An 18945-nucleotide genomic window follows, 5' to 3' on the forward strand; every position below is an offset into this window, starting at 1 on the left:
TACCCACTTCCAGCCGGGCAGGAAAGTACGACCCTGACATGTGTCTGAAAGGAGAAGCACCAGAAATTCATGATGAACAACATTAAGGACTGCCTTTCTAGCCACCAAATATCTGGTTCATTCTCTCTCCTGCACACAAAGTCCTGAGACCACAAGTAGACTACATTTCTCTGTTTCTTTTGTCATTAGGTAAAGCAGGGTGACTGAGATTTAGCCAAGGGTTTGTGGGGTGGACAAGAGTATTTTATATTAGATTAGCCCATTGTGATTCTCACTTGCCTCTTCTTCTGATCCTCTTGGAGCTGAATGAGGTAGTAAAATTGTTCCCATTTCACAGAGGGGTTAGGCAAAGTTCAGAGAAATTAAGTGATTCAAGATGGAGATTGCATGTCTCATATAGCCAAGTTCAGGCTTAAAGACAGATTTCCTAATTCCCAGAGAGTAGGACTTTTACCCACTATGCTATAGAGAATGCTGAAGACTCCTTAAATCGTTCATTTTAGCAGCTAATTTAAATCTCTGGCTTATTAAATAGATTATAAAAAGATAAAAGAGAAGGTAGTCCTCCCCTCAAGACAACTGTACCATCCCACTTATCTCTTCATGCCTAGGGCTCAGCTAAGATTTGGCACAAGGTAGAGCTTTCACAACTGTCAAGAATAGGGGTGTGGGGAAGAGAATCTTGTCAAGAAACAAAAACTTAAGTCTATATCATGTGAAAATTAAAGACCAGTGAAACATATGTTGTACAGTTTTTATATATACACCAACTAAAAGAAAACTGCAGATGCATCAAGTGTCATTTATTTAAGGAACAATTCAATTGCATGTTGTAGGTAAACTAGTTATAGCAATATGAAAATACAGAATTCTGAAAAACAAAACCTGGCAACTTAAACATGTATTTAATAATGCAGAATATTCTGTAATACTAAGGAATGAAAAATAAAACATGTTGACTTGCAATTTGGGATGATTTATTTGCACTTAAAAATGCAATTTCTAAGATGACATCTGTTTTCCAAAAATGTTTGAATGGTTAAAAAAAAATAGCCTACAGGAAATGCTGTCTTCATGTTGAAAATTTAGATCAAATATCAGCATTAAACTTACAAATTGCAGACAAAACATTAACACAATCAACAAGAGAATACTCATTGGGAACACAGCTTTTATATTAAAATTATAAGAAGTTCACAGTTTCTTCTTGATTTGTATTGATAAAATGCTTTTACAGCTTCAATCTATTTCACTTTCAGGTACCAGTGCCTAGTTGAACAGCAGAAGGATATTACTGACACATTCATCTCACACAGACTCTTACATCTTCAATTTCTAAAAACATTTTGTTTTGTAAAACTGTGACTGCTGAGAATGTGAAAGGCAGGAGATTAAGCTCAAATGTGGTGAAGAAAAAGGTAAGATACTGAAAATTTTTACTAAGAAAATTGAACTATAAAGTTCATATACGTAGCTCTGATTATTCAACAGGAAACTCCAAACTGGCTTACAAAATGCTATGGCTTTCAACTTTTTTTAAAATTCAAACAAAAGTAAAAATAATGTTATTAAATAATTTCAAAAGCCTCCTACATGTACAAGTTAACATTAGGGGCTTCTAGGTAGCCAGACTACAAGACAGGTTTATTTTCTGTTTTGAGAGAAAGCAAAGTTTCCCAAATGAAACAGTATAAAATAAATTTGCCTTGGAAAATAAATTTCAGTAAGAAAATAATACTTCTCACTTATTAAATATATATATATATTTGCTTTTAAATATAATTTAGCAACCTGCATCAAAAAAATTAAGTGTTCTATGAACATTTGCAAATAAATATTTTAAAACACCAATATATACATGAGTCAGTACTCTTTTAGGTGTTTAGATACCAACAATCATCAAAGAAAAAAAAATGATAATAAATAAACTACTTACTTATAGAATTTGTATGACACAGTATAAGAAAACAACATATTGTTGAGAATTAAACAGTTTTTCTGGACAGCACATAGTCAAACACATATGCCCTCCCTCTGTAAATTTCAGTTAAACAGAACCCAACAATGCTGTTTTCTTAAGCCATTAAATCTAACAGCCTAAGATTCAAAATGTGTACATTTTTTCCTTACACAAAAAGCAACTGTCTACTATGAAGAATGAATTGCTTCAGGAAAAAAAGCGAATTAATATAAATTATTTAAACTCATTTATTATCTCCAAAATTGCTTCCTGCACATTTGGCTCCATTAAAGAATGAATTAAAATATTTGCATAATTTCCAAAGCAGACAGGTTGTACCTTCAAGTTGAGAATACCTTCAAATTTCAAAATAATGTAATTCCTTTAAAAATGAAATAAGTAATATTCTTTAATGTACTCATTTATTCGATTTCTCTTGCTATCAGTTCTGTTACACTGACATTAACACCTTTATTTTCCCCACAAATGATACCCAACAGACTACCATAATTAAACCCAATATGCTAGAAAATGTTAAGCAGCGATAAAACAAATGTTCCCAATGGGATATGCCAGCATCCCTTAAACTCATCATTTAAAATTATACATTTCTAAGAACTACTGCATTAGCAACACAAAGTATATTGTATGTTCAACAAGTTTTACTTATTGAAGTTTGGTATGCACAGACCTTGACTTTTCCTATTAAAATATCCAATTGGCAGGCATCCTAGGCATTCTTTATTAAATACAGTGAGGCAGCTGCTTTGATTTTTTTCCCATGCAAAGTCCTGTTACAGTATTATTAGTATGTTAACACATGTCACAGGTACACTGAAGACAGGAGGGAATGGGGCTTGGACTTCCTTGAAGCTAGATCCACATAGCCTTCTGAATGGCTCAGCCAAGAACCTGCTCAACTATCCCAATATACGGAATTGTTCTTACATTTCTTTCTATAGTGATGAAGTTTTACAAACAGACTGGAATGGATTTCAACAATTCCCTTGTAGGAAGGGAGTCTGTCAAGATCAGACAAAATTGCTCAACCCAAATGATATGATAAATTCTGATGTCTTTCATTATATTTCAAGCTTAACATTCTAAAGTTACTAAATCCAACAGTAAATGCACAAAAGACAAAACCACCAACAAGGGAAGCAGCAAAAGGGTTATAGAACAAACTCCTATACTTAAAAAAAAAAAAAAATGTAAATAATTGGGGAGAAAGAACAATTTAGAGAAAACCCTGCACTCCTGACAGTATAAACATTGTCTATATACTGTAAGTTGTTTTGTCTAGCAATCAATAGACTTATATAATCAAGAAATGTCTAGAGATTAAAAATATGTCATGCATATTGCTTAAGTATCATATACATTCAAAATAATAATAGGCGGCAAAAGGCATTTATATATAACTTTAAATTTCAATCTGCCAAATTATTCTAAGTGGTTAACTTGCATCTAAAAACTTGAAAGAGTAAGATTGGGCTACTTGAGAGAGTCAATGTTGAAACACTAATTAAGGGATTAAAAAGAGTTCACTAAATTTTTCAGAATAATGCTCTTATAAGTTATTTTACACATGAAATCTACTAACATTTCAATGGTGACAGTCACTCACTCTCCTATAATTCTAACAGCCGCACTTTGTGGAAAATCAAGGAATGTCTATAAAATCATATTAAAACAGTAACCTTAAAAAAATAAGAACTTTTAATTTGTATACAAGCTCAGCAGGGGTCAGAAGGGGTGAGACTAACGTTCAAACATGCCAATGACCTGGAACATCTGAAGAACAAACACAGTGAAATGAAGGTTTAAGGGCACTTCAACAGAAGAAGTGAACTCACAGATATTTGCAACACAATTCCTGATGCAACTGTGGCGACTAAGTGGTCACAGTAGACAGCAAGCAAAAGCCAGAATGCCAGGAAGCAGGATCCTGGGATTCTTTAGACAAAACTGCAGCATGTATGAAGGAAGGCCCCTGTGACAATCAGCATAATCCTGTGTAGCCTGGACATTTCAACGGCTAAATGGCCACAAGGTGGCAAGTGGAGATTATACCAGACAAAACAGTATGAAAGGATAACCACTACAGTTGAAAAGCTGGAAAGGATAAGATAATGTCCCCAGATCCATTCCAGGGCCAATGAAAAGTAAAATCTTAGGGTTTCAAAAATTATTGCTAGGAGTCTTCATTAATTTGTTTTAACTAAATATATTTAAGATTTATGAAATGGATAGTCCCACTAGAAAGAAAAAGAGTAAAAAATTAATTAATTTAATTATTTATCATTTACAGAAAAATTTCCAGTTGGTCATAAAGACCATATTTTAATTACTGCTTTTATCATTGAAGGGGGGAAATACCTCTATTCACAAAGATCAATAGCTTCAATAGTTTTGAAGGGACAGAAATAGAATCATAATGAGTACCAATAGCAGATACTGTTGGTGCCTATCACAATGTAAGGACCTTTGAAAGAAGAAACATTCACTTTTATTTAAAGGGGCATTTTCTTCTTTATGCCCAAAACCTCTCTGATTTGAAACCCTGATCAAAGACTCATAGTGACCTCAAATTCAACTAGCCCAAGCACTGATGCCAGGTAGGAATGATAGTCATATAGCACTACTAAACTCACCCCAATGCCAAAGAGCTAGTTAGACTAAGACTGTTGGAACATTCTAATGATTAAAAATATTTCTTAACACTGATTAATCTAGAATTCACCTCCTTACAGCTTCTATCCACTTTGTCTCATCTCTGCCCTCTGAAGGAAAAATCAATGAACTTTTTCTTCTAAACAACTTGGGATCTACTTATATCTCTGGGTATAGAAAATGTCAAGAGCCAACATAATCTATCATTAAATGCCAAATGGAAATGGTGCCTTGTCACCAATCCAATGAAACAAAAAATTTACTTAAATATACAATGCATCTCACTCTAGTCAGAATGGCAATTATCAAGGATACAAGCAACAATAAATGTTGGTGAGGATGTGGGGGAAAAGGTACACTCATATATTGCTGGTGGAACTTCAACTTGGTTGGAACCATATGGAAAGCGGTATGGAGATTCCTCAGAAAACTTGGAATGAACCACCACTTGACCCAGCTATCCCATTCCTTGGTTTATATCCAAAAGACTTAAAATCAAAATAAATAAATAAATATTACAAAAAAAAAAAGACTTAAAATCAGCATACTAGAGTGACATAGCCATGTCAATGTTTAAAGCAGATCAACTCACAATAACCAACCTAGATGCCCTTCAACAGATAAATGGATAAAGAAAATGTAGTACATATCACAATGGAATATTACTCAGCCTTAACGAAGAAGAATGAAATGATGACATTAAGCCGGGAGTGGTGATGCATGCCTGCAATCCCAGTGGCTGGGAGGCTGTGGCAGGAATATCTTGAGTTCAAAGCCAGCCTGAGCAAAAGTGAGGCACTAAGCAATTCAGTGAGACTCTGTCTCTAAATAAAATGCAAAATAGGGCTGGGGATGTGGCTCAGTAGTTGAGTACCCCTGAGTTCAATCCCCAGTACCAAAAACAAAAAAAAAAAAGAAAAAGAAATGATGGCATTTGCTGGTAAATGGATGGCACCAGAGAATATCATGCTAATCAAAATAAGCCAATCCCCCAAAACCAAAGGCAGAATGTTTTCTCTGATATGCAGATGCTAATTCACGATAAGGGGAGAGGATCTTGGGAAAAATAGAGGTACTTTGGATTAGGCAGAGGGTAGTGAGGGGAGGGGAGGGAAGGGAGCATTGGGGGTAGGCAGAATAGTAGAATGAATTGGACATTATTACTCTATGTGCATATATGACTACGTGACTGGTGTGATTCTACATCATGTACAATGAAAAAAATAAGAAGGTATAGTCCATTTATGTATGATGTGTCAGAATGCATTCTACTGTCATGTATAACTAATTAGAACAAATTTTAAAAATTTCCAATTCACCACTCAGAACAATGCCTCTCCATTAAAAAGGAGAAAAAAGGCAATTTTATGAGGTATTACATAAATTACAATGTCAGACACATCAGAAATTCAACGTCGTCATACATGCCTCTCAAAAGATTAAGCAATGTCACTTCATATAACACCCTGAATTACAAAATAACTCCAAAAATACAATATCAGCTGACGTCAAGAAATTGGTGCCAGCACAATATCTTAGGCATGAGAGAAAACAAATATAGCAGAACTAATGCTATTATAGTACTTACTTACAAATGCACTAGACAGAAAATAGAAAAAGAAGGAAAATTTTAAATGGGACAGATGAATTTCTTTTGTATTTGATAATGTAGCTACAATTAAAATAGCCACTGTTAGATTAAGATTTCTTCATTTTATACCAGAAGAATATTTTTTATTGACTTGCAGCTTCTCACAAAAATCAGAGTATATTGCTGCCAAAGCTCTCCTAAAGAATTTATAAACTTTTTCCAAAGTAAAATAATTAGTGAACATGTTTTTTACTACTAATTATAGTAAATAATGAGTTGATTTATTTCCTTTTCAGTCTGTACCTTAAGTAATTATGTAATTTATATTGATAGCACATATTGATATCTGCCACCATACTATCTAAAGAGGCAGTATTCTGACTTGACTTGTATTAATTATCTTCCATTGGAAAGACATCTTCATTGGTCAAGAATTTGCACCTTAAAGAAAACATCACCAAATTCCTGCTAGGGAAAGAGTCCTGTAACAGGGGAGAGCAAGGAAGAAATTCATTATATGGGCTACTATCAGTGCTAAATGCATGAATAAATTTAATGTTTTTCAAATTTCCACACTTCTTTCATTTTATAGCAGAGACCATAGACTCAGCCAGTATTTTTGTTTATACTGTAATCAGTGCATTAAAAACCATAATTATTACAACAACTCATATTCATATAGCATTTCAGGGTTTACAAAATGCCTCCATAAGCAATATCTAATTAAGTCCTCAAGAGCACCAAGTACTACTTTGCTATTCCCACTGGGAAAACTGAGTCCCAGAAAGTATAAGCCACTTTCTCCAATATCATGGCACGATTAACCAACAGAGAAGGACTCCCAATCTGAGACTCTTTCTGTGAAAATGAAGAGGTTCCCAAGACAAGCTCCCTTCTTCAAAAAAGAAATGGAACGAAACCCCAGACTCATAGATTCATGAACTGCTTTTCTTCATTCTAGATGAAAGCTGGTCCTTAGCCACAACACATACAATATGGGCAAGGAATGGTGATGACTGAAAAATAAAACATGCTGTAGGTGGGAATGGTTTGGATGAAAACATTTAACATCTGCCGAAAATAAATACCTAATACACTGTCACACAGTTATAAAGCTGAAAGAGACCTTTAAGTCATCTGTTCCTTTTTCCATATCATAGATGAAGAAACCATGGTGATGCATAGGGAGCAGGGACTTCCTAAAGGTCAACTGTTGAACTGCTCTTCAATCGCAGAGCCAGGATTACAGCATTTTGCCTACTCCCTGACTTGATCCTATTTCTCAACTAAAGGATTAAGCACAGTCCAAATATTTATAAGGAACCATCACAGTGCTAGAGAGATTAGAAAATGAGATCTTATCATTGTAAGTGTAAAAATTATTGATTTTCATATATCATTTAAAGCTGCAAGAACTTTGCTTCCTATAAGAAAAATAATCAATGTTTAGATTTTAGGCTTTATCACTAAGGTTAAGGATAATTTCTAAAATATGACTTTTCCTTTCCTTTATATACACAAGCTTTAAAAATTTTGTTTTTATGATAGACTTAAGTACATTCAAAACCAGCATAGTCTCTCAACTTTTAACCAATAAGAGGAGTAAAACCCCAATAACTTGGAGTTTCATGATCTTTTATAGGTACAAGTCTCTTTAAAACACGAAGTAATTATCCCATCCAAGTTTATGCTCTCTGCCTGTCTTTTTCGGTCTTCAGAAGTTCATTAAATTATCTAATGCAATATATATTTCTCCTCTGAGATTTAAATACTAGGCAACAAAATATCTCTAAGCTTAACTGACAACAACAAATCTAAAAACGGTTCAACTTGTAAGTTATTTGCTAAACAATATTAATTTCCACATTAAAAAAATAAATAATCTAATTAGTCTTTATTGTACCTATGAGTCTCTAAAAAAGACTCTTCACCCCCCAATTAAAACCTAATGTGAAATTCTTTTTGGAGACGCAAAGTATAAGAATTTTCTAGCTATTATTGAATGTTAATCCACAGGAAGAAAAATAAAAACATTTTTATGGAGACCAACAGTAAACCATTCAGATGATAGAAAATATTGACAATAAAATAAATTTTCCATCTCTTATTCACAAGATCACTTTCTCACTTTAAAACAAGGTCTAATCTACAGCAGATGCCGATGCTATTTGGGGGGAATTCCATCATCTGGGTCCTGATCATTCCGAGGAGGGTTTTTTCCAGAGGTGAAGAGCTGCCTGAATTCTGAAATGTAGTCTGGACTCCAAGGAGTAATCTTTGTAGTTGTTTCTGAAGATAACAATAAAATTATACAGTCAAAATTTTTTTGTATTCCAAAGGATACAAATTCTTTGTATCTCACTCCCCAATATGCTATTTACTTTCAAACTTTAATATGCGAAACCCTGCATCACAGCAAAATGCAGATTCTGCCTGGAGGTAGGGGTGGGGATAGCAAGTCTGTTTTTGCAGAAGCTTCCTGGTGGTGATTTAAAGTCATATTTTCAGTAGCAAAATTCTACTTAATTACCAAACCATTCACAAACCCAGCAAGAAGGTTTTGAGGAGGACCTAACAAATTTGGTGAACTATTCCTAAATAGTTTGACTTCCTTTTTTTAATTTGGAAAATGTGAAGGTAGGCTCATATAAACATGGTAAACATCATCAACCACTAGAAAGAAAGACCTGCAAAAAAAGACAGCAGTATTCCTTAGTACTACCAAAATTACTTATTCTAATTCTAATGAGCAAATATCAATGATTTGTCCAATAATTAAATAATAATCAGGGGGCTGGGGATGTGGCTCAAGCGGTAGTGCGCTCGCCTGGCATGCGTGCAGCCCAGGTTCGATCCTCAGCACCACATACAAACAAAGATGTGTCCGCCAAAAACTAAAAAATAAATATTAAAAAATTCTCTCTCTCTCAAAAAAACAATTTTTAAAAAAATAAATAATAATCAGACCAATGTCAGAAGGGCCATCAAAATGCAGATTACTTTAAGACTTGACTGAGATCATTCTTGTTAACCTCCCTTTGCTACAACTGTTAAGAAACAACAAAATGGAATAACTTCAACTTTAGTCTCCTACTTTTATACGTTGCCTTATTTCTATAGCACTTATTTCTATAGCTTTTCACTTCATACACATCTAAGGGCTGCTTGGTGGTAACTTTGCTAAGGGTTAATAAAATGTATTATTTATAAACTAAAATCAACATCTTAACAGAGTGTATCAAAGGATGTACCTGACTATATTCCTAAATGTCTGGCCACCACTTTTGGCAACTTTGCAAAGCTCCTACTACATAAAGGAAACTGAAATTAATTGAAAGTCTTAAAATTACTAGGGAACATGTTATCATCAGTACTGTATGACATTAGTGGTAGCTTTTGGTTGCTTTTTAGAGGTGAGGTGTAGTCTGGACTCCTGGACTTTCTTGTCTTCCACTGTCATCATTATAAAATTGTTTTACTATACACTACATAGTAGTAAATATATCCAAACAATAAATATTTAAAACAACAGTTTTTGGGTCTAATCATACTCTCAACAATGGGGGGCGGGTTTCGGGGATGGGGGAGAAAAGCAGTACTAGGGATGAAACCCATGGCCTCATGCCACATCTGAGCAACATTTCCAGCTCAACAGATTAAAAGTGACTTGTTTTCACATAAACCTTTTTTTTTTTTTTTCTTTTTTAAACAGAAGTCCTTGTTGGCTACCCTATGTCCTGGTCTTCGCCCTATCACTGTGCTCTAAATATTTTTAGAAAATGCTTGCAAACATTGAAAATCCTTGCCTCCAATAGCTAACTGTTTCTTTCTCTTTTTTTAATATTTATTTTTTAGTTGTAGTTGGACACAATATCTTTATTTTATTTATTTATTTTTATGTGGTGCTGAGGAACAAACCCAGGGCCTTGCATGTGCTAGGTGAGTGCTCTACCACTGAGCTCCAGCCCCAGCCCGACTCTGTTTCATTTTCACCTCACTTGTCAAGGTCACTAATGATCATGCTGCCAAGTTCGACAGGCCTTCTTTGGTCTTATGTTGCTGACCTCTCAGCAGCTGCTCTCATGAATTGACTATTCTTATTTTTTTTTTCAAGCACTTGGGTTTCCTAGATGTCTTTCTAACTCATATTAAAATCTTAATCTTCTTAATTTTATTGGTTCATCTCTAAAATGAAGGCATATCCCAGGCACCACAATAGACTTCCATCCTTGCTCTGCAACTTTCCCAAAATGAACTTATCAAGTACGATGGCTTTAAATATTGCCATCTTGTGTTGGTGACTTTGGAATCTCTACATTTAGCTCTGATTACCAGAAAACCCATGCTTACATATCTGACTACCAACTCAATATCTCTACCTGGGAAATTCAACAGCCATCTCCAAGTATTATGGTCCCAAAAGAAGTATGTTTCTTTCCCCAAACCTGTTGTTCTAACTATTCCCCATCTCAGTAAAACCATCACTGATGACCTAGTTTAACTCCCCTGTAGCTTCTGCCAAAAATGCTTCCTGCCCAGTCTTCTGGTGATTTCATGTGACTGATTTTCTCAAAACTTGCTCTAATTATACAAATGTCAATTACAGTATCACCTCCTCAAGGAAATCTTCCAGAAACAATAAAATCTAAAATAATATCTGAGTACCCTGTATCATATTGCAAACTTCAGGAAAAAAAATATCATTAGTATTTTTCTCACTTGATTGTTTAATCTAATATCTCCCTCCAGCTAAGGAAGTAGAAACATTGCCTATATAGTTTGTAGCTAGGTCTCTCTAGCACTTTTACCAGTATCTGGTACTTAGTAGGTATTCAGTCAATATTTGCTGAATTTAAAGAAATTAATGAACCAACAAACCCCAGGCTATTTGTGACCTACAGCTGTTATGGCATTCCTTCTCCATTGCACAAAATGCTCAAGACAAACAGACTATAAGGTTTTGCCTTAAATAAGGGGACCATGATCACAAGTTTAAGAGTCATTGTCTAGCTCAAATGATAAAAAGAAAAAAATACTTCAGAACTACTATGGTGGAGATCAAAGAACTTCATGTGATTAGTTGCTCATCAAGGAAATGATAGTTATGACTTAAATGACCTTATCTATTGGTCATCAAATTACGACCCAAGATTCAAATCTGAACACATCCATTTATTTACATATCATATTCTATGACTATTTTAAATATAACTGAGTAGTTTCAATGAAGACCTTACACAATAGAGCCAAAAATACTATTTGGCCACTTACATAAAAATCTTCCAATTTCTGATTTAGAGAACAGTAATTTAGCAATCGCTGAGACAGATACCTACAATCACATCTATAAGAAGCAACAGGGTGAGGCATGAGGAACAGCACAATTACAGCAAAAGCATGAACATAATGCATAAGCCAGCAAAAGCAATATTATTGCTAATTTGCAGAAGTAATATTATTACTAATTCTTCATGACTTTATTAATCTTTAAGTGTCTGAGGCCACTGCTGCTGATTTTAGTTGTAATGGTGTTGACATTCCTAACTCCACAGCAATCAAAGAAGAGCTACCTTCATCACTTACCTTGCAGTTTCTAGGAATTTTATGGCCTTGTCAATTTCCCCTTGGCTTTTATATAAAAATGCCAACTCAAACAGAGTGAATGGCACTAAGTAGTGGTCATACTTCAGCCGCTTTTCACTGAAAGAGCAAATGGAATCAATTAAGTCTTAACAGAACAAAAGCATATCATTTTAAGACTTATTCCTCATTCCTCAAAAAATAGGTGAAGCATCAAGCCTATTATCCGAAAAAAAGCTGTACTAAATAGTTATGGAACTTTAAATAAACTATGACAATAAATTGTATGCTCTTGATACATTATTTATTCCATACTGTAAATCCAGAACTGATAATTTTTTCCCCAAGATCAATGATTTATTTCTGATGATGGTTTACAGTTTTTTATAGATGAATGCACACAGACCTATAAAGATGAACCCCAGAAATGACAAGATCTTCCTTTCAAACATGAAAGTGTTCATCTCTTATCCCATTTAGAGATAAGAAAGCTGCATTATTATCTCTTTTTTAAAACTATGATTCAATTCCTTTTGTATTTTAAAGTCTTGTAAGACTTTAGAATGTCAATAAAGAAGTGGTCAACAGTCTGTTTTCATAATTGTGAAAATTATCATTACAAAACATCCAGAAGCTTTGGGGAAAATATGAGTAATACCCTTTCCAATGCATAGCTTACCTCAAAGGAACATAATAAAATATCTCAGATTCCAAAAATAGAACTAGAACTGAAAAAGTAGGACTCTAGGTATGTGGGACGATGCTGAATGAATCCTGGATTTTGCTTCCATCCAAACCATCCAGGTTCTTAATGTGCATGCAAGAGATGAGGTCTTGGGCCCACAGAAAGCAGGTAGGGAGAACTTAAACTTCCATTTAAAGTTTTGGATCCTAGAAGAGCACTCCTCTAGAGAAAGGGCGTATTGGAAGAAACGCACTTACCAACATAGGAGCAAGAAAATGACTCCATTTAGAGTCAAGAAAGCTCTTTTATTATTAATTTTTTTGTTCATAGGAGCAAGACCTTTACTTTTGATGGGAAGAAAAAAGATACCTTCGTTGGGAGAGTAATGAACTTGCAATTCAAATTTAAATTGCCCAAATAATCCAAGAGCCTATAAGCAATGAAATTAATAAAAGTGGCTTTGGGATAGAAAAGCCTTTAGGGCACCTGGCAGAAATAAAAGCAAAATCACTTCAGAGAAACTCTTCCTTAATATAGCACCATAAGAATTTGAAGATAAAGCCCAACTGAAGGTAAATTCACAATCCAAAATAATAAAATATATAAGCAAACAATTCACTATGAGATTCAATAAACAGCACAAATGGTCATCATTCTGATCATCCTTTTTGATCCTTATAAAAGCACCAATAAAACAGAACTCCATGCATAGTTCTTTAACATGTTTACTAAATACTGTATATTACTTATTTGGGAAATAAATATTGTCTCTTTCTTCTTATACAGACACCAGTCCTCTTACATTCTCATAAATATTATCAGGAGGAAGGGAATCAGATGTCCATGGATTGAAAGGTACATGATTGAAAGGCACAGGATGTCACCTGGTAGTCTACAGCAGTGATCTTTTTGGTCTGCACTGTGATCTTTTGGGTCAAAAATTTGAGACAACATTTAAAAATTGGGATATTTTGGATAAAATCCAGCTTCTATGCTTTTCATTTTAAAAAAAATGGTATGGACTATTGTTACTCGGACCACATTACGCACAGCAATAATCAATTACATCTAAGGAGTGGTTAGAACACACAACCTTTCTAATCTACACTGCTCACCAATCTCTTCCTATATCATTTAGCCTGTCTCATTTAGTATGAATACTAGTCTGATCCCTAGAGTTACTTGCATTTTAATACAGAGAAGAGGGCCAGGCATCGACCCTTGATTGAATTCTATGATTAGTAGGAATAGGACCTCATCATCATTGCCATTGAAAAAAATTATATGCAAATAAATGCCCTTTATAAAAAAACAAAAAAACAATTATGATACTTGTCACATATCTTTCTTCCCTGCCAGATTATAAGAATGATGGCAAGTCTATTTACTCAGCTCTCAGTGCCTAGGACTCAGCACAGTCTCTGGCACATGCTGGGTTCTCAAATATCTACAAAATAAATAAATGGACAAAAAAAAAAGAGTATCAGAGACTCAGTATATTGCAGTCAGAGTTTGGATAGAAATCTGTTAGTCAGGCCATAAATTTAGTTTTTGTGGGTAATCTTTTAAACACCAAGTAGAAATGCTTAAGGCCATATTTCATTTAGACCACAGTTTTATTCGTGAGGAACAAAGAAAACTCTGCTGGATTCTCTCCTTGGTTAACACTAAGTACATGTTACGGGACGTGAAATTAAAGTATTTTGCATTTTTCTCACAGCAGTTCCCCAGAAAACATGACATGCACTCAGGTTGGTTTTATTGTTTGTTCTTACCTTTCCACAACATGATTGAAACACAGTTCGGCTTGCATGGGCCGCTGCAGGTTCTTGAGGCAGCATCCTTTAAGTAACTGCACTAAGCACTCGTCATCTACAGAGTAGTCGCTAAAGTCTTAAAACAAACAAGAATCATAAACAAAAGAATAACTGCTTTTTTTTTTTTTTGGTGGTGGTGGTGGTGCTGAGGATCGAAACTTGAGCCTCATATATGCTAAGCAAGTGTTCTATCACTGAGCTACACCTCCAGCCCCAAAATACTTTTTAAATTAAGAGGAAACCAAAAAGTTATTAGGTTTCAGACAGATCATTCAAAAATTAAAAAAAAAAAAAATGCTTTTAGCGTTTGTTGTGCCTCACTAAACACCACCATGAAAATATTTTAAATCAAGAGAACATTGAATTTACAACATTGGTACACCATTTTATTTAGGGGTTCACTCTATCCACTTAAAATTTTGCTTCAGGTGGTCACACTCTAAATTTTGTGACTTTAGTTACAACCACAGGAAATGTAAACTCTAAATAAAGAGCTTTATTAATTCTGTAAAAGGTAAAACCAGGAGGAACAAGAAAGCTGTTGTTTTGGCTTCTAACTGTGTTGGCTTCGATGCAGGAGAGGATAGCACTTCCATATGGAGAAGCAGATGGCCTTGCACCCATTAAAAATTCAGGAAGTAGAACACCCTCTCCAGATCATTATGTTTACAACTTATCAATTCTCCCAGGTTATGTTCTTTTGGGGGGAAATTATGTTGTAAAATTAGACAAAACTGTTCTGAATTACATGAAAGACACCAAAAATCCCCACAAACTTCTGAATGCTTGAAGATAATGCATAGGATTTTCTTTCACCGCTTTTTTCTTTTTGCAAATGACTGCTTCTACAGCTAAAGTCAAATGCATATTAAACAGAATGAAACTATACTGTGTGTGACATCATTTGACAAGGTAGCCCACTCCAGATTTACCACTTTTGAAGGTTTCTTTTGTTTTGTTTTTTGTTTGTAAGTGATATGTAACTAAGAAGTCACTCCAAGACAGACTGCTAATTTACACATTTCAGACTGTGACAACAGAGGGGAGGGGTAGGAAAGAGAAATAATGAGGCCCTGGGAGTCCCTCATATTGAAATTATGCTTTCAGTACAAACCTTAGAAATCATCAGTGACACATGTTGGTGCTTTAGTTGGTAAACTCCATGTCTATGGGAGGTTAAGAATGCCATTTAGCCAACTAGAAGGTGATCACTTTGTTTCTAGGTGCTGAAAACAGCTGAGATTCACCTCTAACTTTCAAGTGCTGATAGGTCATTCATTAAGAAAACCACCAATACCAACACCACACATTACCTTTCCTATTATTTACTTAGGACAATTTTTTCCTATTTAAAAAAAAAAATCTATCCAGGCTTCTAATCATGGATGTTTGTTGAAATATATATATATTAAAAAAGCAATGGGAAAATTAATAAAAAGTAGTCAGACTGTTTGAACAAAGTTTGTTCAAAAGCCCAAATGGCTTTTATGGAAGTATATCTCATGAAATCTCTCTTTTTTTTTTTTCTTTTTGAAGTTGTAGATGGACAGAATGCCTTTATTTGTTTATTTTTATGTGGTGCTAAGGACCGAACCCAGTGCCTCACACAGGCTAGGCAAGTGCTGTGCCACTGAGCTACAGCCTCAGTTCCTGAAATCTCATTTTTTTAAAGGTGAACTTTCATATATTTCATTTGAATTTCAAAATGATACAAGGTTATGCTAATTTCTACCTCAAAAGAGGTAAAAATTTCTTTCTGAAATTATTTCACATTAAAAATAATAAATATTGGGGCTGGGGTTATAGCTTAGTGGTTGAGCACTTGCCTCGCATATGTGAAGCACTGGGTTTGATCCTCAGCACCTCAGATATTAAAAAAAAAAAAAAAGTAAAGATCACCTTACACCCATTAGAATGGCTACTACTAAGAAAAGAAAAAGTAGAAAACATGAAGTGTTGGTGAGGATAAGGAGAAACTGGAATCTTTATGTGCCACTGATAGGAATATAAGATGACACAGCCACGAAAGAAAACGCTACACTGGTGCTATGGTTTGAATGTCCTCTACAACCCACAGTGAATTTAATAGTCACTGTGATGGTATTGGGAGGTGGGAACTTTAAGAGGGTCGGTCAGTCTGTCTGTCAGTCTCTCTCACTCTCTCTCCATATGATGCCCTCTGCCATGATATGGTACAAAATGAAGCCCCTCACCAGATGGCAGAAACTTGATATTGAACTTCCTAGCCTGCAGAACTATGAAAAAAAATTTTTTTTTCTTTGTGAACCACCCAATTTGGTATTCTTTTATAGCAGCAGAAAATAGACTAAAATAGGCAGTTCCTCACAAAATTAAAGGTAGAAATGCTAATTGCTAATTTAAGGCTAATTCCTGCCTTAAAAAGGAAGGAAATTGGGCTGGGGTTGTGACTCAGTGATAGAGCACTTACCTACCATGTGTTGAGGCACTGGGTTTAATTCCCAGCACCACATTAAAAAAAAAAAAAAAAAACTAAATAAACAAAAGGAAGGAAATATGGCACATGCCACAACATGAACGAACATTAAAATATTACACAAATTAAATAATGCAGTCACAAAAAGACAACTACTTATATGATACCATTTTATATGTGGTATCGAGAGTGGTCAAACTCAGTAACAGAAGGAAGAATGGTTGCTGCCTTGGGATAGAAAAAACGGAGGAATAAGCAGTTGGTCTTTTATAGGTATGGAAAAGTTCTAGAGGTTGTTCGCACAATGATATGAATACACTTTAATCTCCTGAAATGTATACTTAAAAAGAACTAAGATTTTATTTTATATGTTTTTACTCACAATTAAAAATAGAGTTTTTAAAAAGATAATTGTTAAAAAAAAAAGTTAGGACTCTAGAAAAACATACAAAGTCTGAAAAGTGCATGCAGCAAGTCTATAGTCAGCACTTTATAAATATTCAAAGTACAAACTTTGAATTCCTCTTTTGTCCCCAGTTCTGAAGTCTTCTCATCTGCTTATTTCCCTGGTACTTAGAAATCCAGAAATCCAAAAGGAATTCCTTTTGATGAACACCTCAGCACTTTGGCTATCCTACTTAAGCTCCAGCTCAAGAAGGGATTAAAGTGTTTTAACTTTTTTGTGAAAGAGGGCAAGAGAAAGGAACCCTTTGTTTCTTTTCTAAACATGCTGTCTTTAACATGGTGAAAGCAGTGTAACACTCCTCATCAACAGACGAGCTCTACATGCGACTGCAGTGGGATAGGATATTCCATGCCCCAGTCTCCCCAAGACCATGGGTCTATATTTCCAAGATGGCTTTTGGTATGGGGAAGGTGGCCGGGAGGTCTTGTGGCCCCAGAACATCATTCTTCTCTTTGTTCTAACTGACTCTATAGCTACCTTATCTGAAACTTTGACCTTCTTAGTAGATAAGTCATTTCATTCAACTCTCATTCTTTTTTATTTCTTCTATTGATGGAAATATAAAGCTAGAATTATTATAAATGGGGAAAGCAGTCTAAATGTCCCAATGAACCCCATTTACCAACACTTAAAACATTTATTATTTATTAAATTAAAAGATAAAAAAACTCCAGACTAGAATACATCTAGATACCTATGTTTGTAACTCTAAAAATAAGGTCAAGATGGAATACCAAAAATTCTAAATTAATTGTACAATCATAGCAAAAATATAGGTGACTTTTTCCACCTATACCTAAGAAGTTTAATTATGTGTTTAAAAGAATAATTGTAAAGAGAAATCTCATTAAAAAGTTCAGCCTCGGGCTGGGGATGTGGCTCAGGCGGTAGCGTGCTCGCCTGGCATGTGTGCGGCCCGGGTTCAATCCTCAGCACCACATACAAAACAAAGATGTTGTGTCCGCCAAATACTAAAAAATAAATATTAAAATTGTCTCTCTCTCTCCCTCTCTCTCACTCTCTCTTTAAAAAAAAAAAAAAAAAGTTCAGCCTCATAACAAAGATGCAAGTACAAAAAAAAAAAAAAAGTCCTCATCTCTGCAGCCCTCTTCAATAACTCAATCCTCACTGTGGAGAGCTTACTGAATATGAGCCAGGGCTCCTTGAGTGTCCACCTTTTTCCTGCTAAGAGAAATGAACAGGGTGTGGCGGCACACACCTATCATCACAGCTCCTCAGAAGGCTAAGGCAGGATTGCAAACTTGAGACCAGCCTGGACAACTTACTGAGACCCTGTCTCAAGATAAAAAAAAAATAAACAGGGCTGAGGAAGTAATTCAATCCCGGAGGAAGGGAGGGAGGGAGGGAAGAGTTAACTGTTACAGCCCTTCCCACAAACACATAATTCCTTAATTTCTATGCCCATTAAGCAGGTTTATCACCAGGAAAATTTCCATTTTACTTCTGTGGTTATAACATTCCAAAAGATAAGACCATAATTTTGGGATAATACCTAAGTGGTCTTGCATTGATAAGGAACACAATAGAGGCTATCACTGATGGCACTGTCTAACAAAACATAAATCCTCTATTTAAAAAAACAGAATTATGGGCTGGGGATGTGGCTCAAGCGGTAGTGCACTCGCCTGGCATGTGCGGGGCGCTGGGTTCGATCCTCAGCACCACATACAAAATAAAATAAAAGATATTGTGTCCAC

At 35.0% G+C, this 18945-nt stretch overlaps 1 protein-coding gene across 2 annotated transcripts in view; it reads right to left on the reverse strand.

The window, feature by feature from the left end:
* Positions 1–788: 788 nt before the first annotated feature.
* The window catches only part of Ttc39b (tetratricopeptide repeat domain 39B), a 121960-nt gene continuing 103803 nt past the window's right edge, over positions 789–18945 (reverse strand). For both annotated transcript variants that reach the window (XM_027950629.2, XM_071600654.1), the window contains 3 exons: positions 14265–14382; positions 11808–11924; positions 789–8513 (listed from right to left, as the gene is read on the reverse strand). In XM_027950629.2, the coding sequence (XP_027806430.1) occupies positions 8423–8513; positions 11808–11924; positions 14265–14382 (326 nt within the window). In that variant the 3' untranslated portion in view covers positions 789–8422. The remainder of the gene's footprint in view (positions 8514–11807; positions 11925–14264; positions 14383–18945) is intronic.

This window comes from Marmota flaviventris, chromosome 13, assembly GCF_047511675.1.
Source record: "Marmota flaviventris isolate mMarFla1 chromosome 13, mMarFla1.hap1, whole genome shotgun sequence".
Classification (NCBI taxonomy): Eukaryota; Metazoa; Chordata; class Mammalia; order Rodentia; family Sciuridae; genus Marmota; species Marmota flaviventris.